The sequence below is a fragment of the Dermacentor silvarum genome, chromosome 10, assembly GCF_013339745.2.
Source record: "Dermacentor silvarum isolate Dsil-2018 chromosome 10, BIME_Dsil_1.4, whole genome shotgun sequence".
Lineage (NCBI taxonomy): Eukaryota > Metazoa > Arthropoda > Arachnida > Ixodida > Ixodidae > Dermacentor > Dermacentor silvarum.
In genome coordinates, this window is record NC_051163.1 from 79,237,185 (window position 1) to 79,265,087 (window position 27,903).

The 27,903-nt window shown below is 47.3% G+C and overlaps 1 protein-coding gene across 7 annotated transcripts in view; it reads left to right on the forward strand.

The window, feature by feature from the left end:
* LOC119431658 (voltage-dependent calcium channel subunit alpha-2/delta-4-like) overlaps positions 1-27,903 on the forward strand; it is a 236,642-nt gene that overhangs the window by 196,230 nt on the left and 12,509 nt on the right. For all 7 annotated transcript variants that reach the window (XM_049657692.1, XM_049657697.1, XM_049657698.1 and 4 more), the window contains exons 15-22: positions 2,964-3,215; positions 4,875-4,931; positions 6,127-6,207; positions 8,652-8,726; positions 21,714-21,794; positions 24,358-24,381; positions 25,415-25,489; positions 26,350-26,411. In XM_049657692.1, coding sequence (XP_049513649.1) covers positions 2,964-3,215; positions 4,875-4,931; positions 6,127-6,207; positions 8,652-8,726; positions 21,714-21,794; positions 24,358-24,381; positions 25,415-25,489; positions 26,350-26,411 — 707 coding nt within the window. The remainder of the gene's footprint in view (positions 1-2,963; positions 3,216-4,874; positions 4,932-6,126; positions 6,208-8,651; positions 8,727-21,713; positions 21,795-24,357; positions 24,382-25,414; positions 25,490-26,349; positions 26,412-27,903) is intronic.

Here is a 27,903-nt window from a genome sequence, read left to right on the forward strand (position 1 = left end):
TTTACAAGTGAACTATTGAATTGCTGACTTTATGTAACTTGTTGAAATCTCCAGAAATAAAGTCAGCGAGCACTCGAAGCGTAACACCTTGCTATAAACTGTGACTTGCGCCAATTTTAAGAAGTACAAAAAATCTGCAGCGACATTCACTGCTTTTTCGGTGAATATATTTTCGCATTGTAGAAAAATGCAATGATGAAGTGGCGAAGGAGTAGCTGACATAATGGAGTGGCCGTTCGGTGGAGAGCTCCGATATTTTTTGCATATCGCGACATTTTTTTTGCCACATTGGGTAATGTTTGCGCAAAGTTTCACCACGTCACGCATGTCAGTTCTTCGTAGTATTTTTATTAGTATTTCTCTCTACATGCTAATCGAAAAACTAACAAGTTCCAAACAGTCGCCGTTGTCGCACGTACGCATAAAGGACTCACGGGGGGCCCTCTATGCGATCCGACCACAGCTTCGATTTCTCAAATACTTCGATCGTAATTTTCCCGTTTCGCCGACCGTAGCCGCCTCGCCCTTTAGTCTCTGCGTTGCGAAACGGCTTGCGGCCCAGCGTAAAACTTGACGGCGACGCTTCTTTTTCTTTCTTTTTTTCCTTACTGGAACACTTGTATTCCAACAGCATGGTAGCCCATACAGTAAGCAAGGTGAAGAAAGTGCCCTTGAATAAGCAAAAATGCAATGACATACAGCATGCAGGTGCGCTCGCGCCTATAGTTTACGATTCCCTCTGGGGTCCGCCGTTTTGCCTCCGTTTCTTTGTCCCATCTTGGGGCGCGAATCGACAAGTTTACCGCCCGTACACCTGAGAAGACGCCTTCGTACTGCGCGCCCTAGCGTGAAACAGGCGAGGCGTTTAAGAAACTTACACATTTCTCTCTCGCTCTCTCTCCAACACACACAAACACGGATGCACACACACACACACACGTTCCTTCCGTTCAATCACTACGTTCGCCACCACGTTAGCCAGCCTGAAACACGCGAATCGTTTACGATACTGGTACCCATCTTTCTCACACACAAACACACACACACAAACACACATACACAAACACACACACACTCAACACACACACGGGTTTCTTTTGTTCAGTCACCACGTTCGTTTTCCTCCATAGCTCTCTCTCTCTCTCTCTCTTTCTGAAAGATTCTCGCGTTTCTTTCTCACATTTTCGTGTCTCTGTCTTGATTCGTTCTGTGGCCTCCACCGCAGACCTATTGTCAGCGTGCGCGGCGAGATTGGGATGGTTGCGAAAGGAGAAACCGGAAACGCAGAATGGGGAGCTCTGTTTCCCCGCCGTTTGTCCCCGCTGTCCTCCTCTCCCCTCCCACCCTCTGCCCGTTTTTTCCCTTTGTGTGCTCTGGGCGTCGAAAAGGTGACGAACGCGGCTAGAAACGCGCATCTGCCTTTACTGCAGCAATCTCCGTCATCGCGCCGTCCCGTGTGGTTGTTCGCTTTGCTGCTGCGTTCTCTGGCCTCGTTCTTTGTCGTTCAACGTTTTTTTTTTTTCTGTCCTTGAATTCCCGCGTTGGCTTCCTTTCTTTCGTTGCCTTTATTCTTCCTGTCTCTCTCACTTTCCTTTTTTCACTTTCTCTTACTTTTTTCCTTCCTTTCTTCCTGTTTTCCTTCGTGCGTTGCTTCTTTCTTTCCTTCTTTGTTCCTTCTTTTTCTTGCTTCCTGAATTACCCCCTTGTTTCATTTGCTTCCTCGCGTCCTTAATTTATCCCTTATTTCCTTCCCTCTTTGATTTCTTTCTTTTCACCTGTTTTCCTTTCTTACTTCCTCCCTTGCTTCTATGTTTCCCATATTCCTCACATCTTTATTTCCTTCCTTCCACATCTTTCTTACTTTCTATTTTTATTTCCCTTGGTTCCCTTCTTTCTTCACTTCTTGCATTCCTTCTTCCTCCTTTTTTCTTGTTTTTCTTGGTTCATTTTTTTCATTCCTTCCTTCCTTCATTCTTTCCTTGTTTTCTTCCCCCCTCCTTTCCTTCCGCCCTCTTTCATTCGTGCCCTCTTTATTCTTTCTATCTGTTTCTTCTGTAAACGAGAATTATTCCTTCAAGTTGGTTATGGAACGCCTTCTCTCCCCTAGCTCAATAGCGTTGTCCCAAGAGCCGGCCGCTATAAAGAAGGGACGTTACAGGTAGAGAAAATTCGTGGTTTCTGTTGTCCCAAGACGTCCATTACGTAGTTGAATTACGTAGCTCGACTCAATGACAGAAAACGGACAGGACATAACTGTACGCTTTCCTTAAAGGGTTCCCTGCAACACGTTTTATCGAAGGCGGGAAATGCACTTGATATTAAAGTGCACTATTTCATAAATACTGTGCAGCAAAGACTACTTCAATGCATTCAGCAGAAGCGGAGTTATAGGCAATCGAAGATCTCCCTTGCGGTGCTCTCTCTCCTTCTCCAATGACTTTCAATATTGCCGCGCGACCGGCCTGCTCGTGGCACTTTGCGTGTATTCGCGGGCGACTTTCACGCTCGGCAAAACACCTTTATGTACCACGTATTGAGCGACAGAAAGCTGTATCGGGCGTTTTTTCATGTCGCTCCGCAATTTTCTCATTGGCACTATTCATCTAACTATAACATTTGAGAAGTTCATGAATTAGGGCTCATTATGTTATTAGGCGGAATGCAAGAAATGATCTGAGCATCTCCACAACATCGCGAACAACATTACCCTGGTTCAACCCAGCTACGTAGCAAATTCACATTTTTAAAGTTTGGCCAAAGTTACGTGAAATACCCTTTATACTCCGTTCAGAACACCCTTTATACTCCGTTCAGAACAGCGGTGCGTCATTGCGGCCACGGCCTTTGACGAAGGTGATGGTGCCTCGGTGTTGCTCCCTTTCCCCCGACCCTCCTCTCCCAATTTTCTTCCGATGTGCCGCGGCCATCGAACAACACGCGCACACGTACGCTCTCGGGCGCAGGAGCCCAAGCTGACCGACTGGCTGTGGGAGGAGCGCGAGAAGGCGCAGGTTCGCAAGCTGATCCTGCAGCAGCGACTGTTCCGCAAGAAGGACCCCGAGCCCTCGTACTACGGCGACGGAGACGCCCTTCTCGTGAGCGAAGACACCTCGGCCGAATACGTGGGCGCCGACCAGCCCGACGCGCCGACCCTGAGGCGCCACGCCCGCTCCTCCTCGCAGGCCGAGGCCCTGCGAAGGCCGCCCAAGAAAAAAGTGCGTCCTGCTTACACTATGTGCACTTGCTCCGCAACATGACGACGTCACGCGCATAGCTGTGTACCGTTGCCTATAGATGGCTTGCACTGACGTCATCCTAGGCGCCACGTTTGTGACCCAGCACGGTGAAAAGATGCGTCCGTGAAGTCACGTGCAAGCTATCTATACTGGGAATCTGCTAGTTCTGGCTGGCGCACGTGATTCGATTTGCTGTGAGCCTTTTACACTCTAAACATTTTTTACGCCTTTATGGGTGTATAAAGGGTGTTTGGTTGTCGCATGGCTGAAGCTCTCCCATTTAAGGGGTCAGATCAAATTGTTGGTGGGGCCCAATGATGGCATCTTGTTTGCCGAATTTCTCATGCAAGAAAAAAATTATAGCTGCTACAAGCGACATAAAAAGTTCATTAAATAAAGTTTCAGGTCTATCCCAGTGAAATTCTCCTGTGGGGTATTTTTGTGCGCCCAAGGCTGTCAGAATGATTACATAGTTTTCAAAGCCGCCTTTTGTCATCACACGTCTAGTTAGAGCTCCGTGGTCGTCCTCTATAAATTTTTGTAAGGCCCTAACGGTAGGGGTGCTACCCGTGTGGCAAGCAAACACCCTCAATGGGGTAAACATTTTCAGAGTGTATCGTGTTGCTGAAAGGTACAGATTATAGCAGCCACGAATTAAGTGGTCCGACAACAAATCGCAAAAAAAAAGTGTTTCTCATCTCATTCTGCACGTGAGCTTGCGTGCTTGCGAAATCATGGTTTTCCTGTTTACAAACGTGAAGCTTGTCTGTAGGTGGTTTGCAGTGACGTCATTGCGTCCGCCATCTTTGGGCGCTAACGCTTCGAGAAACTGCGTAAGCGAGAAGTGTCACAAGGCGACGGGCGCGTCTTGCACCGAGCGACAAATCGATAACTGTGATCATGCGGTGAAAAACAGTCATTGCAAGAAAGCGGCACAATGCAAGCGTGATAATATGGTGCCCATGACGTCACTATGACCGTCATGTTCGCGCACTTTCACTTTCACTGTGATAAGCCGAATCTGTGACGTCACGTGAAGACTGCCTATAGTGTAGCCCATCCAGGCGCAAATTAATTATTTCCATTGAAAGTTTACCGAGAGGAGTAAAGGAATCCGAGGGGCTCGATATTCATATTCGTCAGAGCCATGCGATATACCATTGAAGCCACAGAATGCGTAGGGAAGTGGGTTACTACGTTTAATTGTAAATGTAGAAATAATAAGGCTTGACGGGAAACGAAGGTGGACAAGACAACTTTCCGCAGGTCCGAGGCGAACCCACGTCCTCCGCTTTACCCGCGTGCGGTGCTTTACCGATTAAGCTTAATTAGTACCGCACCGTAGTGCGCGTGCGGTAACAATTAACCTTAATTTTTGAAACACCTCACGCGTAATGCGGAGTACGGGTTATAGGTTCCCACAAACGGGGACGCTAAACAGTCGAGCGTTCTAGCCTGTCCTTGTTCTTTAGAGGGGCAAGACTAGATGTCTTGCCCCTCTATTAAAGCCGCGTCGCAATCGTCCAGATTTTTGCGCAATTGATAATTTGTTATGTAATGGGAAGTGTGATCGTGACGGAAGCTTTCTCCGTTTCCGTATTAAAGCGCGCCCTCTGTCGCTTTCCACCCTGTCTGCAGTATCCGCCGCTGTACACAACAGTGGCGGCCCCTGTGTACAACACCAGCAACGACACTGTAAGTATACTGTCATGATTCTTGAACCACAAGGATTAGGGGGGTTGTTGGAAGGACACTAAAAAACGTCAATGGGCATAGACTTATTAAAGTATTATTTCCAAACTCTATTTCTAATAAACTTGCAGCCTATTGGGTCGTTATTAGAAAAAAATATCAAGGTCCAAGCTTTCACTTTTTAAATTTGAATTTCCCGCTGAAATGCCAGCGTTGATGCGTCAGTGTGGCGTCATGGGTTCGAAAGTATTGTTTCGTATTTGGCCGTTGTGACGCAGTGAAAGTTGTCGAAACTCTCCAGGGTCAGTCATTGGCTCCTTTAGAATATAATGTAGTTTATCTTTATTGAGAAAGAATTAACAAGACCCGAGAAAATTAACAAGGCTCGCTGGCTGCCTATAAAATTGCGAGTCCTGTACGAACCTTGATGGCGTTCTCAGCGGACGCATATGACAGAAAAAAGGACGTGCAGAGTGAAAGTGTGCTGATGTCCAACTAATGCTATTTTATTAAAGAACTGATCATATCACTGGTGGAAAGAAAGCAAGGCAAGAAAAAGCGACGGATGTACGTTACCTGTCTCGTTTCAAGCAGGTGGGAAAATTTCAAGCGCTCTTTTCCTTTCACCTGTCCTTTTTTTTCGTTGTGGAATCTCGCTGTTACGATCTTCGAGGGAACCGGAAAATAAACCGTATGATTCCGAAAATCGTATCATTCAACGTATTATTCAACTAAATCGTATTATCGGGGGGGGGGGGGGGGGAATGTATCATCTCAAAAAACGTATTACGCAGAACTGTATCAACGAGTTTTCACTGTATGAGTGCGCTGTGAACATCGTCAATATGCGCCTCTACCAATTCGCCCAAGCTTCCAACCTTGCATTGCATACGAACATCAACGTAACACACGAAGAACGTTTGGTAGGTCGGTCGACTTACTTCTTCTGGTAAGCAAAATCTTCAATTTAGTTGGTAGACCAAAACTACCCGACGACGTCATCCCAGTGATCTCTCGGAAAAGCATTTTGCGCCGGTGCAGGCTCTGGCTGGATCGGAACATCTTGCAAAACGACCTCAGGAAATGCGACTACAACTCAGTTATTGGCAGCGCGCTTGTGACTGGTAATTGTCGTTCGCAATGATGACTGATTGATAACTCCTATCGCTGTATTGTTAAATTTTGTCTTTTGGTGCAGGCTGGAACCGCCAACCTGCTCGGCGTCGTCGGCATCGATGTGCCGCTGCGGGAATTCCAGAAGGTCGCCCATCCTTTCAAGGTAAGCGCTTGTGTGGATTGTGAGCAACTAAGTGCTGTTCTGTCATTGCCGTGCGCTCGTCGAAGTTCAGTTTACTTCTTTACTTATATTTATTTTTAATGCGCAAGCATTCTCTGACGAGTAGCCCAGCAATATCTGTCCGTACCGTGACGCCTTATATCCGCAAAATAAATCCATAAATTGTCAAATTCACACATTTATTCGTTATAATAGTGTAGTAGTAGATGGTTGGTAGCCTTAGAAATAACAAAAAAAAAAACTGGATACGTCACCGTCGCCGCGTCAAGGTCGCAACACAAAAAGAGCAAAATAAAGAAGTTAGCACGTGTAATCGTTATGATATTGTAATGGCAGATGATTGGCAGTGGTAGAAAAAAAACTGATTACGTCATCGTCGCCGCGGCAAGGTTGTAAGAAAAATTAAAAAATGAAAAAAAAAAGCTGCGGTGTGGCAAAAGAAAAAAAAACGGTTGTGTTGGCGTTTCGGCTCAGTTGAGACGGTATATCTGCCAAATAAATGAATAATTTCATGTTAACACATGTAATCGTTATAACAGTGTAATAGTATATGGTTGGTAGTGATGAGTAGACATGCATAAGCTGGCTAAATAAGTAAGCAAAAGCGAAGTAGGAGCCGAGCCAAAGAATGCTTACGCATTAGTAGACAATTCTCAGAATTTCTGTAGCATTTTTTTTTTCATAACGCAGGGTTCAATCAAAAATGCACAGGCGTACATTGCGAATCGCGCTTTTCTAGAGTAGTAGCGCGCGGCCGGCTGCAGGCTGCGCGAGGGTCGCCAAGCGGTAGCTGCAGAATTCAAGACCGAGGGGGGGGAGGTGCTATTTTGTACATCGTACATCGTCATCGAATTGAGTCGTACTGTCCAATTCAGTAATGGCGGCATTTTGAGCCAATCAGAGTGCTGTCGCAGCACTTTGGGCCAATCGGAGCTAAAGCGATGGTGAATTCGGCAATACGACGGATTTTGACAATGCCCAGAATTGGGCGACCCCCGGTTGGCTATCGGGGTCAGAATATAAAATACGAATAAATATAGAATGTAGCGTGGCCACTCGCGGCCTTATCGCGATTTCGGCCCGTAAATGTTTTCCCGAACGACGGCGCCCAGACCTGCTCGATCGTTTTACGTACTGCATATGCCACGAGGGCAAAGGCAGCCGTTTGCGATAAGCTATACTGCACGTGTGATAACACGTGCGGCGTGAAAATTTAAAAAGAAATGGCATTGGATAATCGGCACACGAAGTCAAACGATCACTTCGAAGCCAATTGCCAGATGTATAACCGCGGGCGCAAACTAAACATAACGAAATAGCAAGGCACTAACACAGCAAGTCAGTTTATCACGGAGAACAATAAAGAGAAAGGGAAAAAAATTGGGTGCCGGTCCGGGACAGTGGCCTTGGTAAACTCGGCGGTAATGCAGTTCCACTCAACGTGGGAAGTGCGAAGCAGTGATTGGCCGGTGTTTCCCTTGTGTTTTTCTTGTGTTTATCTTGTGTTTTGCAATCCATCATCCGTTTTGACACGTGTGCTAAGGCACAACTGGTGGGAAACCGCCACGCACATGGAGCGAACGCTTTTCCTGATGATAGTTAGAAGCGATTTTAAGGAATTTCGGTTAAATATGTCTAATAATTCACGAGTATTCCTAGCTTTTAAATTATTCTGAATCACGTCAGTTTATTTTTAACCGGTTTTGATCAAATCTGCACTTGAGAACTTGTTTTCGCGCGTGACCACGACGACATGAGATCGCATTACACGCCGACAGCCCGGGTCCCTAAAGTGCTTCGCACTCAAAAGTTGTAGGACTGCGAGAATGACACAAGCATGAATAGGTCATGGGAACATAGAGGAAATTCGAAATGTGGTATAAACTACTCTTCCCAAAGAACGTATCGCAAGTCACTCGAAAGTCAAGTGAAGCAAGCATATTGAAAAGCGTGCACCTTGCGCTTCTCAACCAACTATAGGGGCCCTGACCAAACCGTTGTAACGCGACGCATCGTGGACGGTTATGTCTAATTATAAGCCTTTACTGACCTTGATTATAAGTTTTCATACTACTGTGAGGGGCATGGAAGTTCTCGGTAGCGTTGGTTAACGGTCCCATATTTATTCTGACCCCTCGTGTCGCCCCAGCTGTTTATGGGTATTCAGCAGTTATGTAAGCACTACACTGGTTGTTTTTTGTGAGAGACACTGGTCTCAGCGAGCTACTTTATTGCTATATGTTACGTGTGCCCTAAGTGTTGTATGTCCTGTGTGCGTCATTTCATTTATCGTCGCATTCGCTTGGAGTAACTTGCTAGGCGTGTCGCTGGCCAACCTCTTCAGATTCCATTATACACGCTCACTCACTGACGACATTGTATATGTATTATTATTATTTTCTTTTGCTCTCTACGCTATGCCGCAGCTTGGCGTCAACTCCTACTCATTTATGATCAACAAGAACGGCCATATCCTGTTCCATCCGGACCATCGCCCCATGGTGAGTGGTTTGCAATTTAGTGGTCGTTCCGAGTTTATGAGCATTCGTGCTTGCTTAGCTTAATGCGCGGTGCCTGCGGAAAAAAAAACAAAACAAAAAAGGCCAGCAGCGTGAGCTAATAGCTACCGCGTTTTATCGAGTATTACTTGCACGTCGTCATTCTTTCATCGGTCCTTCGGCAATGCCGAGGGCGAAGCTCGAGTCTCTGCGGCGTCTGCTCAAAGACTCTCTGACAGATCAGGCAATGCAGCCTCATCATTTATTTCACATTTAAGGGCCCCAACTGGGGCGTTACTTGAATGGGAGCAGCTTTAAAAGAAAACAAACGCGAACATATCCTCTTTTGTATTGTTTTGGATTTGTTCAAAAGTTTGCCCTATGGCATATAATGTTTGGTGCGTGCAAGTCGTATAGACATACAGGAAGGAAGGCAAAAAAAATGTCGGTTCAAGAAAGCGGGAAAGTTTGATGACGGTAATATGTTGCATAGTTTGCTCTAGCAGCACAACGAACGCTGCACAAATATACGCGCATTTCAGTAGGAAGCCAAGTTGAGCCATGCTCAGCGCTGCGTGTCGCTTCACGTAGAGCGTTCCGAGCGCGTTCATCTGGACGCCTTGCACACGTTCGTGACCATGCACGAATCGCGACACTAACCAGCCAACGCCCGCTGCGTCTTATAGTGGCGTAATTTGATCGCAATACATTGCCAAGATCGTAATGTGAGTGCATAATCCTTTCAATGAGGTTTCAAAAAGTTGTTTTTATAGAGAAGCTGTACACGGCTAGCCGATTCGTCCGTCTGTCACCTGTACGCACAAACTATCATCATCAGCACTGGCTCGAGCGTCGCCGTCGTCTTCCACAGCTGGCTCGTTGGCGCCCCTCAACGCAACCGTGCGAACGCGCTCGTGCCACTGCTCCCGCGTTCGTCGTCGTCTTCCACAGCTGGTTCAGTGGCCGCTCATAATTCCAGCGTCGAATTTCACTTCTCTTCTGTCGATGTAATGGGGGAGGCCGCTTTTACGGTGGTGTGAGCCATTGCTTAAAGGGCTATGAGCCATTCATTTTCTTTCGTGACGGACAGATTTAATTTTGAAGCAATTTAATTTTGAAGAATCGCGAGCGGCAATGCCGCGACAACGACGGACGGCGAGCATATACCGTCAGTGACGTTTTGTTTTCTCCGTCTCAGCCGAACGTGTGTTTTTGAAACCTCCTTGAAAGCCATGGAAAGTGCCCGAAATGCTGAAATAAAATTTGAAGGATGGCTTATCTGGCGACGCTGAACTGAGTACAGCCGTGCTGACTATTTTGGACGTTAGTTTTATCCGCGTTCGTTCCTGGCAAAGTAAATTCCACAGTACTTTGCATGACGAAGAATCGACAATTTAGTCGGAACGGTTCGAAGCGTCGAAAGCCCCGTGTGTGGAGGAGATGGTCCTGAACGAGCGTGCCCGCGCGCATAAGTGTCTGTACAGGCTACGAACCCGACAGGGCCGGATCGAGTCAAAAGTCGGGCTCAGACAGCCCGACTCGACAGCGTTTATATGAACTCGTGCTTAGCGGGTCGAACATGGCGCAAGACGATAGAACGCAAACGTATCGGCCTCACCCGTCATCGTCACATCAGAGCACGTGGTCGGTTTTGATTATCTCGCTCTGCAGGCAACGCAGCCGAACAAGTGCGCATCGATAAAAAAAAATACGGGCAACTAAATATTCCCGGACGATACGCAGGGTCTCAGAGGTGACCCTCTGAGCCGATACTGCGAGTCAGAAAGCCAAAGGGGAGTGGCTTCGCGGACAATTCGCTTGCCAAGGCTGGCTGCGTTGCCGTGATGATCCCTCACAGTTTTCCTTCCTCCATGGAGCGACGCGACCTCCCCAGACGTGACGACCGAGCGCTCATAAGGCGACGATTTGCTCCCTCTGAAACGAGCGTTCTCTGGAAATAGCCTGCGCTTCGCCTTTGCCTTTCGTTCGCGAGAGGCTTGTAAAGCTGACCGCTTTTTACGTAACGATGTAATTAAACGTCTTGTTTAATTAAACGTCGTCTTTGCTCCAAGCCATGTCCACTGATCGACCTGGTCAAGCTCTAGGCCGCTGGGCTAACGCTATCCCTGGAATCTAGGCGCCGGTGTGGCCATTTAGGCGATTTTGTCGCTAAATTTGGCAACTTTTGGGTTCGTTTAGCGACAATTCTTGCTTCTATTTAGTGACTGCCGACTTCTTTCGGCGACATTAGCACGTAATGTCGCGACGTTTTGCGACTTCGAAGTTGAGAAACTTTCCTTGAAGAACAGTTTCTAGAATGCACTAGAATAATAACGAGCCAGAAGTAGACATCCGAAATTGGATTTACGCGGCACGTGGGCCCTCTGACCGCAATGGTGCAACGGTGTCCTCTACTCACGAAGGTCGATCGCTGCTTTCCATTATTTTCATTCGCCCCACCAGGTGTCGTAATGCTTCCGAAATTACGTTGGAAGAGCCACAGTTTCGCTTTTCTATACAAAGTTTTTGGTGAGAGCTACAGTATAGCTTTCGTCCACGCGATCGCGCGGTGGGTAGATGCCGAAAGTGAAATATGCTTAGAAATTCAGAGACCTGCAGTGGCTTAAGGACCCACTTTTAAGCAACGGGCTCCACTGCAAGACGACGAAGGAAATGGCTAAATTTGCGTATTGTAAACATTGTAGACATGTGCTTGCGTCCAAGTACTCCGATCTCCGAAAACACGTGCGAACCAAAAATCAAGTAGATTCCGTAGCACCTGGCACGTCGAACCAGCCGCAGATCAGGTTTCCCAAGAGCCAACACCCCTTTCGTCGAGTGTAGCTGATGGTACAGTGGCGCTCCTTATAGCTGAACAATGCGGCATTGCTAGGGCTTATCGCCTATGGAACGTGACAGTGAGTGAGTGAACGAACTTTATTGGAGGTCCGGCGAGGACACGAACTCGTCGCGCGCCCGGCTATAGTCCCACGTCGGGACCGGCAGGTCTATAGCCCACTTCTGCGACAGTAAATTACTCTAACACGCTCATGTTTTCTAACCGAATGGTGCTCTCTAAGCGCATGCTTTTGCTTTATAAAAACTTGTTGGGATGTGTATTCTCTCACTTGGTGCTAGATTTTCATTAAATATGTTCGATTGGTGAAATTTCAGAAGCGCGTATGAGTAAATTAAGCTATCAAAACATTCAACAAAGTAGGTCAATAATAAAAAATTCCAGCGCCCTTCCACCCTGTGAAGAGGAAAGTCCGGCGAAGCTGGCGCCTAGCGGCTTCACGTCGTTTTCGCGCCCATTTGCGCGTCTGTGCGCGGTGGCGCTCCTTCAATTCCCGCTATTCTTCCTCCGAGCGAACTACACGCGTCCGTCCCATAGCAAGTCCAAAGGGCAACCGCTGATAACAGAGCTAGCGCGATCCCTACGTCACGAGACGAAGGGGCGCAGCGATTGGTGGGAAGTGCCGCCGCCGAGTGTCGCGACACTTGTGAAAGAGGCATCGGCGGTGGCGAGGGATATGGTGGTATAACAATGGGCCATTCCATCATCACCTGTGGTAAGGTACTTTATACATGCACCGATGTATAACCGCCGCCCGAATATATATATATATATATATATATATATATATATATATATATATATATATATATAGCCGTCACCCGTAGTCCACAGGGGTATACGTGCCATTGCACTTTGGACCCTTTCTGCACAATCATCGGGATCGGCCCACATTGTTGGTCTATGTCACCGGAGACGATCCATCAGATCCTAGCCATATATAGATTCGCCTTAAAAGACAGATCAGCCGTAATTTTGTTCCCTGCATGTAGTACATATTTTTGCTCTGATCTAGAAGGGCGTACGTTATCCGAGCGGCTGGGCTCGTTCACGTGAGACTGAACGCGCCACTTCCCCTTTTCACGGCTTTCAAGCAAATAAATGCTGCGCACGGCTTTCAAATGGGCCGAAGGACGACAACGCAGTGTTTGACTAGTCGTGGAATTGTCATCAATGTCGTAATATTATGACGAAGGGCGTGGTCGAAAAACTTTGGCCTCCTTTCACGAGTGTCAAGTGCTAAAAAATTCTCAGACAAAACCTGTGCGCAGCACGTTTTTTTTTTGGAAAATTGGGTTACTCATGCACGCTTGAATTTTTCTGAATTTGGCACCTTACAATCGGAAGGTAAACCCGCAATTTCGGCAGTCACCATCTTTTTTTTTGTAAATATTTAAGTAATGCAAAAGCCTTCTACACCCTTCTCCAGAATGCGTGGTGTATTCGTATTCTGAACGGGGCCATAGATGAACGTCAGTTGTTTTAATAAATGACCTACGCAATCTATCTATATATATATATATATATATATATGGTGTTCAAATTATCTACATTAAGAAAGATTCACTCGACAGTTTTAGCGACAATTTTAGCGACATTGCAGTAAAATTTAGCGGATATTTAGCGACTTCTTCGTGTCCGTTTAGCGGCATGTCCGCAGTAAAATTAGGAATGCCGTGAAGCTCCGCTTTGCAACGGTGAAAATACTATATTGCACACTGAAACAACAAGAACTAAGAGACAGAGAAGGGCCATACAGATCATATCGACGTAAACTACCTGGCGACAACTTTGTCGACAGATTGTCGTCAGGTATACACAGGTTCGCTTATACAGGGACCGCCCGAATGTGTCCCTGGGGTGATACTTAGTGTCATATATCACAAACAGTAAAATCATTGTCCGTTTTGTGCTCAATAAAAAGTCAATCTTATATTTATAGTTTTCTACATTTTCAAGTTGCAGACTAAAAGGCTTACTCCGTGGTAAAACTGCGATGACGCTGGGGCTGATTCTGTACGTTTCCCTTCTTTTGCGGTGAAATGTTTGGATGAAGATTATAGAGCAATCTTGTCCGAAATCGAGGGAAGTGGTAGTAGGCTTCTTGGTGGAAAAGTGCGTCATATCCAACGGCTCCATAGAATTTCAAACCACGTTCCTCTTGTTTGAGTGATGCCATGCTTGGGCCAATGGCTATGCGCCCATTCTCGGCCAATCCTTCAGAATGTTGTATGTGCCACTATGGCACAAGGAATATAAAAGCTTCAAATGTATATAAATATGTGTCGTATTTATGCGAACACAGCAGACTCCGTTCGAAGCTGTGGACTTCAGTGACGAATCGATGTTATTGCTGTCAAAGTGGGAAGTATCAAAGTATGTCAGTGTGTGTGTGTGTGTGTGCGCGCGCGCGCGCGTAAAGGTAGAGTGGTGAAGACCTTAGAAGACCTTGTATATATATATATATATATATATATATATATATATATATATATATATATATATATATATAGAGAGAGAGAGAGAGAGAGAGAGAGGGGGGCGATAGGAGAGCTCGGAAGAGCTTGTATATATACCGCGATTGACGATGTTCTGATTCCGACCTTTGTCAGTTGAACTTATTTCGCTCCTCCAAGAGGCAGAGAGGCGTGAGCACGTTTGCCAAGTGAGCTGAGACCTGCAAGAGGCCCCACGTAATTCTAACGCATTTATTTCGCATGTACCGCGAAATCACCTCTGAATTTTTCACTACAAATGACACCGTGCGCAGCACTGCGATTCTGCACTGTACTCCACTGCAGTTCCTGTCTACCGTTGTGGCGCTGGCGCCGCGGAAACTTTTCGGCAACACTGCCCTTATTATCATTATCTTATTGCCGTAACAATTACACGGACACACCGGGCCCTCTCACGCTGCCACTTCCGTCGCGCTGTAACGCCATCGATGGCGCATTCGAGGCCTTCACGCAGGGTTATAGGGCTTTCATGGGCGTGAGCGATGCACCGCGCGTTTTTTTTTCCCCGAAGGCAAAGCATTGAAAGTGATTGCACGCTTCAGTGGTGAACTCGAGCGACTTGCGCGGTGTTATAACAACACGCGCAGGCGACATGGCGGGACGCTCCATGCGAGACAACGGTTGCTGCGCAGCACCACACAGCGGCCCTGGCAGCACGAACAGTGCCCTGACAGATACCAGGCGTCGCGCGACGCTGAGAGCGGTTTCACACAGCCATCAAATGCCCCGTTCCGTCACCGTCACTACACCGTCACGACACCTGCGCCGCGAGCGCCCGCCCGCGCGACTGTATCTTCACAGCCTCTGCGCGGGTGCAGAGTCCGCCCTTCCTGTGTTTTCGCGGATAAAATCACGTTGACGCGAGCGCCGGCACGAACCTCAATTCGGTCGCTGCACTCCAGTGTTTTGACAGGGAGTTTCCGCGGTCATCCAGTGAGATTGCGTTCATGTTTGCTTGTGCACGCCTGACACCACGCTTGTTAATTTAGTTAGTATGCCAATGTTTACATGCCAATACGCCTGATAAAACTACTGTCCTTACTTTGTGTAACTGTTCACTAATTTGCTATCGTAATCGATGCTTAGCCTTTCGGGTGAAAATGGAACTTTCTTTAAAATAAAAACCGGCGAAAAAACACTCTTTCATGACGGACGCCGGTGCCGTGACAGTGACCGGACGGTGCCTTTGACGGCTGCGTGAATCCGGCCTGACGCGGTGATAAATGCCGGCAGCTGCGTCACCGACGTTCCACCTCGATGGTGCGCAAGATGAGACTGACGAGAAACAGTCGTTGGTCAGCGGCCAACGAAATGATCAGCTTTAGCTTGACGTTTACTGTCCCTTCTACTCAGACTGTTGTATGCACCTCGGTGTGCCATATGCACACAGCTGATCAGCAAGAACGCTATTTGTGCGCGCCGCTTATGCCAGCAGCGGAGCCTGACAGTGCGTCTACTTGGCTTCCTCGCTTTTGCGGCCAAATGCAGTGCGCGCCTTGGCCGACCTTCTACGGCACTGATACGCCTTTTATACCTCTACGCCCGGACCGCTTATGCGCGTCAATACCGGGACATCACGGCGACGACGGCGCGAACGCGGGTTGAGTGTCCAAATATTTACAATGGTAATTATGCGATTGTTCCGACAGTCTGCGACGTCGGTGCTCGTTGGAATAGGATTAATTGGATATAGTGCTCCGACAATATACTAGGCGCAAAATGAGACACGAACGGAACAAGTGCTCGTTCTTGTTCACGCTGCATCCATATAACCTTGCTATCGCCAGATTGCTAACGCTTTGAATGTTTTCGCTCTATGGGCGAAACTGCCAATTTAGTGCTATGATATGGCTTGTAATTTCGAACATATAGTGCGCAGCTTTACAATAAAGGTGACTATTGGGTTAAAAGGAATGTGCTCGCACTGAATTTGTATCGCATCTATTCGCTTATGATGAATCTTTCGCGTATTAAAGAAACGTTTGGACAACGTCCTGGCTGATTCCCGGTGCAACTATGGAGGCTTTGGTAGATGACTAGCCGGTGGTTCTGGAGCGTGCGCGGTGTTTTTCTGACTGTTTTAATTGAACAAGATTTCCGCTGTTTCACTCGAAAGGCGAAGCATCAATTGCGATAGCCAATTAGTAGAGAGCTATACGGAGTACGGATAGTAGTTTTATCAGCTGTATAAACTTGGACATGCAGTAGAACTGTTGTCGACGCCCTCGGCGTTTTGCCCGCGTTCGCACCGAACATGCGCGGCGTTGGTGACTGTTGCCGGTGCCTCTGGGGGCGGCTCGGAGGTTTTCGACGAGATCAGAATGGGACACTCGTCGAGCAGCGTCGGAAATCGTCGGAAAGCCTCGCAACGTTTTTATATAAATACGCATTTTGTGCCGCAGCTAAACATTGCCTCCCCTACCTCTCTCGATCCCGTCCCCCCACGGCCTTTCGCGCGACGGAAAAGTCGCGTTTGCTCTTTATATATGGTTATTGTAATCAAGGAGGAAAGAGACGCTTAGTTCTGCAGCCCTTCAGGGAGCACGGCGCAGAACGCGCGTTTGCTCTCCGACGTGCGTCCCCCTCCTCCCCCCCCCCCTGAAAGCGCGCGTCCCTCGCGCCCTTCACTCGCACATACACCGTCCTTATCTCCTTTTTCCCCTTCCCCTGACGCTGCGCCGTGCTCCCTATTGGGCAGCAGAAATAAGCGTCATTTTTCTTCTTCAATAAAATCACTACTACATACACCGTCCGGAGCGCGGCGACGATTTCATCGCCGTTGACGTCATACGGAACCCCACGGCGACGGCAGAAATCCGCTTTAGAGTGTCCATATAATTGCTATCGCAATAAAAATAAAAAGAAAGCCGATGAGCGCGCCCATGTAACGCGTGCAAATTGCGTTCAAAACGCACGCGTCTGAAACCGGAAGTGTGGTTCAGGTATTAATAACTACCGCTTGGCGCGCTGCAATCGATTTGGCCGGTGGGCACTTGTTGAAAGGAATTCAAGAAGAGCGTCCGCTCTTGTTGAATTCCTTTCTTTGTGGTTTTATCAAGGAAACCTTGTGATAGAGAAACATACATTCAACAAGAGCGGACACACTCGTAGAGCTCAGCGGCCAAATAGACTGTAGCGCCCGAAGCGGTTGATGTGAAAACCGTCAACCACACTTCCGGTTTCGGTTTTGGGCTCGCGCGTCTCGAACCCTAACTGGTACGCGTTACGCCGATCGGCGCACCATTTGTTTTATTGCGATAGCAATTTATGGACACTCCAAAGCAGACTTCTGCCGTCGGCGTCGCCGTCGTCGTCGCCGTCGCCGTTGCCGTGAGGTTCCGTATGACGTCAATGGAGTTGAAATCGTCGCCGCGCGTTCTTGAGGGAAAGGGAAAGGTTGGCGCTATCTTCTGCAGCCCTTGAGGGAGCACGGCTCAGCGCCAAACGCCGCGCGCCGCCGAACGCTGTGTGTGCGAGTGAAAGGGCGCGAGGGACGCGCTCTTTCACGGGGAGTGAACCCACAGCGGAGAACAAACGCGCGTTCTGCGCCGTGCTTCCTTAAGGGCTGCAGAAGTAGGCGTCGTTTGTAACCCAGCAACTATTTCTTTTATTTTACATTCTTTAGTAGCTTGACCTGCAGGGACGGGCCCTACTGTATGTTTTACTTTATTCGTTGAGATTTGTCATCTCGCTCTTCCTTTCCTCCTTCCTCCCCTCCTTCCTATCTTTCCTTCTATGCTTCTCTCGTCCTTTCCGAAGAGTAGGCAGGCGTTGTGCCCCTTCTGGTGGCAGTTGCCAGCCTTTGCTTCTCGCTTTCTCTTTCCTGTGTATATGTTTTCAAATCAAATAATAATAATAAGTAGGCGTCTCTTTCCTCCTTTACAATCACCATATATGTAGAGCAAACGCGCCTTCTTCCGAAGCGCGAAAGGCGGTGGGGGGGGGGGGGGAGGGGGAGGGAAGGGAGGTGACTTTTAGCTGCGGCACCAAGTGCCTATTTATATCAGAGGCTGCGGCAACAGTCAGCAACGCCGCACGCATTTTGTGCGAACGCGGGCAAAACGCCGACGGCGTCGACATTAGTTCTGCGTGTTGCCGGTGCTGCTGCATGTTCAAGTTTATACAGCTGATAAAGCTACTATCATTACTCCGTATAGCTCTCTACAAATTTGCTATCGCAATTGATGCTTCGCCTTTCAGGTGAAACTGCGACCACTTTTTTGCTTCTACTGCTCAACCGCACGCTGTCTTAGTGTGGAATCGTTTTTAAGGCAAAAGCCTTAGGGGTATATTTTGGCGGTGGCCTTGGCGAAACTGGGGCGTGAAGAAAAATGGCCGACGCCGCAAAAAAAATCGGGGTAGCTTCCACTAGTGGCACAAGGCTAAATCCGCTGATTGGTTGTATAAGCTCCGTGGCATCTGGGAACGCCTCGCGAAGCCAAGCACACGTATGCGCGAAAGCACGGCCGGGCTCGACTGGCGCGCGCGCTCGCTTCTTAAGCGAGCGCGCGCGCCAGTCGAACCCAGCCGTGGCGAAAGCTACACAGTCTACGGGCGGCGCGCAGCAGACGGGATGACGTCACGGCGCATGCGCAGTAGCGCACAGCTGGCGGGAGCTCGGCGGAGCCGTGTCTGTGTCGGGCGAAGCGAGCGCGCACCTGCGCCGGCGGTTGCTAGGCAATGTGAGCTGACGTCATCGATACTGCTTCGGCACCTGCGCGGCTAGACGAGGTTGGGCCAAGTGGTGCGCAGATGTGGCTTGCTTGTTGCTAGGCAACGGCGCGGAGTTTTCTGCGGACTTCAGACGTTTCTCCTCCAGTTTTAACAGCTGCGCTGTTCGGATTGACGTCGCATTTCTCAGGGAGGTTCCTGTATAGAAAGTAAATTAGTAGCTTTGAGAACAAAATTTGGTAAATTTCAATAAGGGGGGGGGGGGGGGGGGCAATCGATCCCGGGTCTCTGCAGTGCGAGACGAGCACGCTTCCCTGAAGCAACTGGTGCTCCATGGTTGTGGCTTATTAAAGGTGTGCCTAGTGCGTGCCTGACTGTACACGTCACGTGGTCACAGAGACACGCTCGTACCAATGCTCGCGCGTTCGTCGTCGTCGTCATCTTCCATAGCTGGCTCCGATGCCGCGGATCATGCCAGTGCTCCCATACTACTAGTGCCTTCGCGCTCGTGCCACTGCTCGCGCGTTCGTCGTCGTCGTCGTCTTTCACAGCTGGCAGGCTTTTGCCTTCACGTTTTAGAAACGTGCAACGCTCTATTTTTCTTCTTTATTGAAATAGTTATGGTAGCGAGCGATCTTTACAAGCCTCCATCGAATATGTTCTCTGTGCAACGTGAAATTTCATAAAGAAGAATACGCAAGACGCCTTGTCAAATGATTGGTGGGTTTTAATGGCGCAATGGCATCTTTGGCTAAAGAGCGCCAAGTCTAGCCGTGTGAAAGGAGGAAATGTTTATTTTTTGCTCTATATAAATGCTCGTTCCGGGATTTTTGTACGTTCATCCAATATTGTAGCACCAGGTAAGCAGCAGTAGGTCCCGTATGAAGCCCCACCGGACGGCATAAGCTAAGTAAAGTACAAGCATGTGTAATTCTGGTATTTAGGCCTTATAGCAAAACTGCGCGTGTAGAGGCGAAACGTGCGAAAGTGTTGAATGGGCGACATTACGAACAAAAGCAATTCGCTTTTACAAACATGGCGTAGAAAACATCTGACTCATCCCAAACAATATCATACATAAAATATGACGAGAATATCTGATTTCCAAGCATTCCCCCATTCCCGGGCCTTATTTCCTGCTCTTTCAGAGCACGAATACACAGGCGACTGCTCGTTTTCGACACCACTTAGCCTCAGCCGACGCATTGGTACGCCACGTACACAGAGGTGGCCATAACACAGGCTGAAAAATGTCACAAGCTTGGCCCCGTAAGATTCAGTCAACGCGAAACTAACCAACGTTAAACTTCACCACAGTGGCTGGCGGGTCTTTCGCTACATGTCTGTAGCTAACTGCGTCACAACGCCCTGTGCGGCCAGCGTGTACAAAAGAAATATTTCCGAAAGTACTGAAATAAGTTACAATAACGTTGGAGCCAGTGCGGTCAGCATGCCCAAAAAATACCGAACTAAGTTACGTACAATACTGTTGGGGCCCATAGAAAACGTCGCACACATGGACCGGTAAGCTTCAGTTCACGCAAAACTAACACGCCACAACGGCCGAGCCGTTTTTCGCTAACTGCGTCACAACGCGCACTGCCGTGCATGTCCTAAGCCTAAATTGCTTCAAATTGGCGCACACTTTCTATATTTCCCACCTTGCCGGGGTCCAATAGCGCAGGAGTACCGTGTCGAAGTGCAGCAGGAACGGGAAAAATACGCCGCGAGTCCAAGAGAACAGAGCTATATCAAAGAAGACAAACTGGACGTCGAACAGCCGAACGTACACATGCGCAGCCGGCTCCGCTGTCTTCGGTGGCCTTCCTGGCGCATGCGTCTGGCATGTCATTGGCGACAAGCCAATGACATACCAGGTTTCAACGCGAGTTTCTCAACCGGAACTTCGGAGCCAGCTGCGGTGCGTGTGACCGGTTGTGGTTCGAGCACAACGTGGTACTCGTCAGTGTAATTCGTTCGGGGGAACACCGAAGAAACACACGACAGGCATCGCTTACCCCCATCTCCTCGACAGGGGAGAGGCTACTGATTTTTTTTTCTCGCAACAGAAGAGGACGAGAACCGTCTTGTTCGTCCCGTACTCTACGACGCACTCACCCGTCTTACGGAAATTGTGTCTTTTGAAATACCCGCCGCATTCTTACTATGCGATCCCCTTCGGATATTACTCCTTTACATGCCAAAAATTCAATGCCGAAGCACAAAACTTGTGTGTATCTTGCTAGTTAACCAACCGCAGTGAACGCTGTGTTGAGTAGCGCCATCGGCCTCATACAGGAGGCTAGCGTAGACATAGCATATTCACTTCAAGTCTGCTATACGTGAAATGCCTGAGAACTGATACCGGTGGCTGATGCAACTATTTTATATCGATTGGCGCTTAGATGTTTCGTGGGTGCATTGGGCGGGCCCGTACACGAGCATGCACTCTGATGTTTTAGTTCCCACGCCAAGCAATCAGACAGAGTATTTTCCAATTCACGCTGGCAATTCAGTTTCCCAGTTTCGCGAAACTGTGACCTCTCTCTCTCTCTTTCTTTTTTTTTCAGAGGGGCTTCACTCAAGTATTATAATTCACTTTGCTCAGAAATGAGCAAATATTTGATTCGATATTCGCGGGCTTTTTTTCTTGAATATTCGTGTTCGATTCAAAATGTTTTCCCATTCAAACACCCCTACAATAGGTAGCCGTGATTAACTGCATGGCGATAGAACATGGAATAAAGAAACGAAGGGGCAATACGCTTCCTTCCTTTCATTTAGGCATGTCCTGCTTTCGTCCTGCTGATTTATTCCTGTCCGGCCAAGTAGCCCAGATCTGGTGCGCCTTGATGAATAAGCCAGCTACCCGCAAAACGATTCGCGTAACGTGACTCTCGGCAGCCATTGATGTCTGGTTAATTTTCTCTTTTTCGTTCCCTGCAGTACAAAGACATGCTCAAGCCTTACTACAGTAATGTGGATCTCCTCGAGGTGGAGCTACTGGACAACGAAACCGCCGACCGCGTGAGTATTGAACTACGTGTGCTTGCTTTTGTTTTATTTTTCCGTTGTTCGTTGGCGTTTTCCGCGTGTCAGTACAAAAGGAGGTGATTACCTTCTTGACGGGGTCCTGCTGGCGCAGGGCGCAAAAGCAGCAGTGTTCATTTTACAGAATAACCTCATGTACCGAAGTAACTTAAAAACAGTAGTACGTCAGTCCTGTTACGCGATAACTTCAAGTTACGCGAAAGAAATTCCTGTTCCACTGTTACCGAGGTTCTAACAGCAACATTTCGCCCTGTTAGTGGACATGGACGACAAACAATGTACAGACGTTATAAAATACACAGTAGAAGGAGGTCGACTGTATGATGGATTGCAGTAAAAAGCGTTAACCATAACCGAACTGGACCGTGTATCTCACTGGACTTTGCGAAAACAAATTTGAAATTTTGTAATTGTGCTGAATTTCTCACTGCGATATAAATTTATTGTAACGATACACGAATGACTGGAAGTGAAATAAGAAATACACGTAATGTCAGAAAATTTGCGCCGCCTCTTGCAACTGCACCAAGACGAAAATCTTCCGAGTATTTCGACAACGCCTGGAGAAAGTTGTACTCCTTTCACTGCTCGCTGAGGGACCTTGGTATGATGCTAGGTAATTTTGCCGTCTTTTTTTTTTTTACAACAATGTGGGTTTTTTTTTCTTTCACGCTACTATCAAACATGTTAAGTCTATTGAGTGAGGAGAATAAGGAGGTCCAAGAGGCTTGATGTTTTGTTTCCTAGTCAGCCATTCGAAAAAAAAGACAACAGACAATAAAGGTACAAGTAGTATAGTGTGAAATTATTTGTTATATGTTTCATTGAAATTTCGAAATAATAAGCTAAAGGAAAATAAAGCTTGACTAAATGACAACCTGTAGCAAGTGGGAATCGAACCCACGTCCTCCACATTGTGCGTACGGTGGTTTATCAATTATATAATCTAAGCTGTGGTGGCCATACTCCTGCCCAGTTTCTTGTGTACTTGTGTATATATGTACATGTAGAATTAGCCCTTGAATTGCTAGCCAGTGGCGCTCACCTTGTTTATTACTTGCTATCAATTCTGAATGTGGTTTTATTCGCATTTTTATACCTTTAGTTTAGTTTATTACCGCATGTCATCTTTGCTCATTAATTCCGACAATTGTCTTCTACCGGAGGTCCCGTACAGTTAGACTCTGTTATTACGAAATGGTTTCGTGCGCTAGAAGTAGTTTCGTGTATGATTCCATTCAATATTTCGGAACCCGGGTAAAACGAACTTTTTTAGGAACATTTATGGTGAGTTCGTTATACGCTCTAGAACAAAGCTTCGTGCGACGGTGCTGATCAAATGCGCTCCATGGGGAGCTGATTGGCGCAGTAGCACGTGTAATTAAGTGGCACCGCGACCCCGAGTGCAATCTGCCGGGTTATGCGTTGTATCTCACCCTTACTGACGGTTACGCGACGGTTCTGGGAAAGCATAGACAAAAACTTGGAGTGTACGCTTAAGCTTCGCCTCTAAGAGTGTAATGCGATAGCGTTATTGGAGGCCGTTGACGCCGACACCGTCACCGTATTTTCTGTGACATGGGGACCGTTCAAAATTTAGAAAGGCTCGGTTTTCAACATTACCCCTCAATGTTGCACAGCCAAACACCATCAGAATTGGAGGACTCTTAGGGTTCGCCTTTAAGAGTGGAACGCGATGGCTTTCAAAGATCCCTGACTGCTTATCAGACTTTTTTCTTGTATATTCAAATTACAATCCGACGCTATCACGTCTGTGGGTTGTGATTAGGCCATGCTTTACGATTTTTCTGACGGATTTTACTTTGAGAAATTCAATTTTTGTTCACGAACGCCTTGCGCCACGCGAAGGGCCCGCCCGGTCGGGGTGGTTCGGGACGATGTGTTCGGGACCAGACGCCGATGCTTACACCGATGCCTACACCGACGCCGACGTCGACGCCGGATTTTCTGCGACATGGGGCCCTTAACGCTTTCGCGTTCAAAAGCGGAAGTGAAAAGCCTATAAGTGGCTGGTTTTAAAACGCAGGTTGCGGGCGCTCGGAGTTCGATTTATGCGTATTCAAGTTAGTTTCACGAGGTTAATTTTTGCACGAATGTCGCAGGCAATTTTTCCTCGTGTTCGATATAGAGCGTGATTCGCTGTACCCGTGTTCGCTACAATCGGGTTTGACGCAAATAAGAGGCAAGCAGAGACGTTCACGCAAACTCGCTCACTGCGGAAGGAGGCGCGGACGGCGGCAATCTCGAGACACTTTGAAGTGCCGACTGGTGGCCGGTGACGCTTGTCGGTCTGTAACCCATGTCCTCCGAGATAGGCGTCCGTGCGTAACGAATGTCCTTCGTGATCGCGGACGCTATCACGGAGGCCATGCATAACCGCTCCTTTTTGTCGCAAATGGCGCCCGGTCAAGCTACCTTGTCAGTCGCATGTGAAAATGCGCCCTTAAACTTTGCGCGGTAAACTCGGCAAATAACCACTGTTTTCTTTCTCCTTTTCTTTCTTTCTCCCTCTCTCCAGCTCTTCAACCACGTATTTGCCGAGGTAAGCCATTCGTTTTGTTAGAGCTCCGGAACAAAATCGGGAACTTGCAAATATTTTTTTCTTTTGTATAAACGCTCCTACGGTGTATTTATGTGCTTGTGCACTGAACGGACTTTACACGTTTTTCAAACGTACATCTTTTGGAAATTTTTTTTTATACTCGTACAATATACGCCTTTCCTAGCTATATTTTAAATGTCAAAGTGGCTGCGCAGGAGCGTCCCTCTTCGTGTGTATATAATGACTATGTGTGTATGCCTGTGTCATTGCGTAGTTGGCATTGTCTCTTGAGAAAGTGCCCGTGTGAGTTTGTGTTATGTGGTCTTTTATATTATATATATGATGTATATTACGTTTATGTATTACGCAGCATGCATTATGCAATATTATATTATGGTAGTATACTGTGACTAAATCAATTATTACAGTTTTTGCATTCCGCCTAGGTAACACCCTGAAAGGGGGGCCTTTAGTGTAAATACGCCTAATAACTGCAGAAAAAAGTGCGGGGAAACACGCAATGTGTCCGCGTGGACGGTGTCTGACCGCGTGGACGGTGAATAATTTTGTGCTTGCAAATATCCGTCAAACCGGCTGTCCGGTCTAACCGGAGGGAAGTGAATCCGCTCTCGAAGAACGGTTATCCGGTTATCTGAATTTCGAGAAACGGATATTCAGGATATCCGGTTTAAATAACCACTTAGCCGGATATTCGAATATTCGGACACGAATATTTGCTGTTTAAGAAAGGAACGTGAAGGAGATTAACCAGAGCAGATATCCGGTTTGCACGAGCCGTTGCAAAACTAACTACAAATATAAGAATACAAGAGAGAGGGGCAATTTCGGCACAAGTACACAAACACAAATAGCGGATATCGAATATCCGGATACTATTAACCGAAGTACCGGTTACTCCGGTTATCCGATTTTCAAATTCGGACAACCGGTTAATCGAATAACTGGATAACGAGTTTTTCAGCAAAAGCGGTTTTATGTTGCTGCATTAGTGAATATCGCTTTCGCTTTGCAGATTCGTAAAAACATGATTGACGGCAGAAGAGGGTGGATGGAGTTTTTGCCTATGCGAGTGCACCTCGACGACATGGTAAGACGCCGCGTAGTGTATATGCGTCACAGAAAAATATGTATATATATATATATATATATATATACATAGTCAGACTGTCTCTGGTATAAAGGAACGGTTCCCATGAGTTCGCCCCGCAATTGTCCACCACAGTTACTTTGAGCACGACTAATCATGGCAACCGAGGCGATTTGATGTCTTTTTTTATTATTATTACTTGCTTAAGAATCACACAAACAAAGGAAACCAAATAAAACGCTGGAAGCCTTGCCTGCGGTTCAAGTTCACGGAAACAAACAAAACTCAGCGCTAAGGCGAAGGACAAAAGAAACGAGCGTACTACAAGAGTGCTGTTCCACAGCTAAAGTGTAATCCGTATCTACCAAGAATATACCTGTATGCGTTTGCTAGATCTACTTGAGGGAGTGTCAGCCAGCGCCACCGGCGGGCATAGAGGCACGTGAACACGTGCGATTGAAATGATGTTCAGCATATCCTTCCGCAATGGCCGTGAGTGGAGCAGGTCAACGCTCCCAAAGGTATGCGTTGTACGCATACAGAAATACCGGTGGAAGTGCAGTGGTATATAGACATCCGCCGCCGTATAGCTCAGTCGATAGAACAGCGCAGGCATTATTCGGAAGTTGTGGGATCGGCTCCCACCGGCAGCAGGTGCTTATGGTCCTGCCGCAGGTACTTTTCGAGCTTTTGTCCACACTCACGCCTTCTTATACAGTGGTTATTTGAGATAGCTGGGAGAGGCCTTCGTCCTGTAGTGGACATAAAAATAGGCTGCTGCCGATGATGATTGGGAGGATGATGATGATGATGATGATGATGATGATGATGATGATGATGTCTTCTTCTCTTGTTTGCAGAAACGGGTTGTGACGAGACGTCACAATTACCAGTACGGTGCTGTACCGAACAGCTCATTCTCGTGAGTATACCGATATATACACCGAAAGGACGCTAGCGTCCTCTCGGTATACATACTGAAACCTAGGTTTTATCAATGGCATTGTATACATCCTAGTTGTGACCAAGGAAATCTGAGCGAATATTTCGATAGCCGCTTCGAAGCGAACTTACTCGATATCAGTTGGAATTCTTTACCTCAACCAGTTTATTAAAGGATGCTACCCGTTCCGTATGAAGTTGGGTGTCTAAACTGTCCTTAGATATAATGGGCAATCGCTTTGTTTGGATACATTTAATGAAGGGTTAAGAACAGTTCTTTTTTTTTTCTTTTTGTGGTAGTCATTATCTTATGTTATAACGTTACCGTGCGACAAATATGACTACTGAATGTTCGGCTGTCCCAAAATTATGGGCAAGAGAAAAAAAAGAAAAACTGGCCAATCGCTATATACTGAATAAGTGCGTCGATCATCTGTGGCTAGCTAAAAGTGACAACTTTGTATGCCGTTTTGTGTCACATGAAAATATGAATCGCACTACTAACGAACAAGGAAATGTGCACGAAACTTCTGTGTGTATATCGCAAAATGAAAAAAGATATCCACGAGTAACAAGTACAAAAAATAACTACTCGTGGGTGTATAAATGAGCCAGTCATTCATTGGAAAACAAGCCTAAACCAGCTCCTGCGAAACAAGCGCCTAGATAGCCACTTTGTACCCGGACATGCGAAAGAAGGCGTCCACGTAGCAGAACTTTTTTTTTTCTTACAATCTCCTATCTAAATACATGGGGACAGAGAAACCGTTTCGTTCGGCAACCACTACCCCAAATTTTATCAGGTTTGCATACCTGCCAACTATTGTGGTTTGTCCGGGAGATACCTGAATTCCGACCAATTCACCCGATTACACGGACACGGCCATAGATCGTCCAAAAAACTGTCCCCATGCACTGAAAAAAAAATAGCGCGCCTCAAGCACAGCCACATCGCAATTGCCATTGTGCGCTATGCAGCTAGCCGAAGTCAGGTTTAAATCCAAGCCATTTGTGTGTAGGCACTGTAGGCCTAACTGAGTTCGCTTTATATCAAGACGTATTCCATTGCCGAGTGCGCGTGAGGCAAATGTCTACTATGTGCTCCGTAATAGGCGATTACCTTGACTTAGCTTCGTCGGAATACAGTGGTATTTTGCGATGAATTATATCTAGAGTGGAAAGGTGCAGCTGTCATGGGACATTGCACGCGTTCCTTAATTATACTCGAGCGCACGCGGTGTCCCCGGTCACAGTACAAGCACCCGGATGTATATTATCTGCAGTGACAGTCATTCATATATATCACTGACGTTGTTGTACCTCCCCCCCCCCCCCCCCAGAAAAAACAATAAAAAGAGTCGCACCTTCTTTTTTTTATTTGTCATCTATCGTCGCCATGCCCCCTCCCCCCCCCCCCCCCCTTAATTTGGCGATTCTCGCGAACTTCGAGATACTCAGGTTCTTACGGGTCT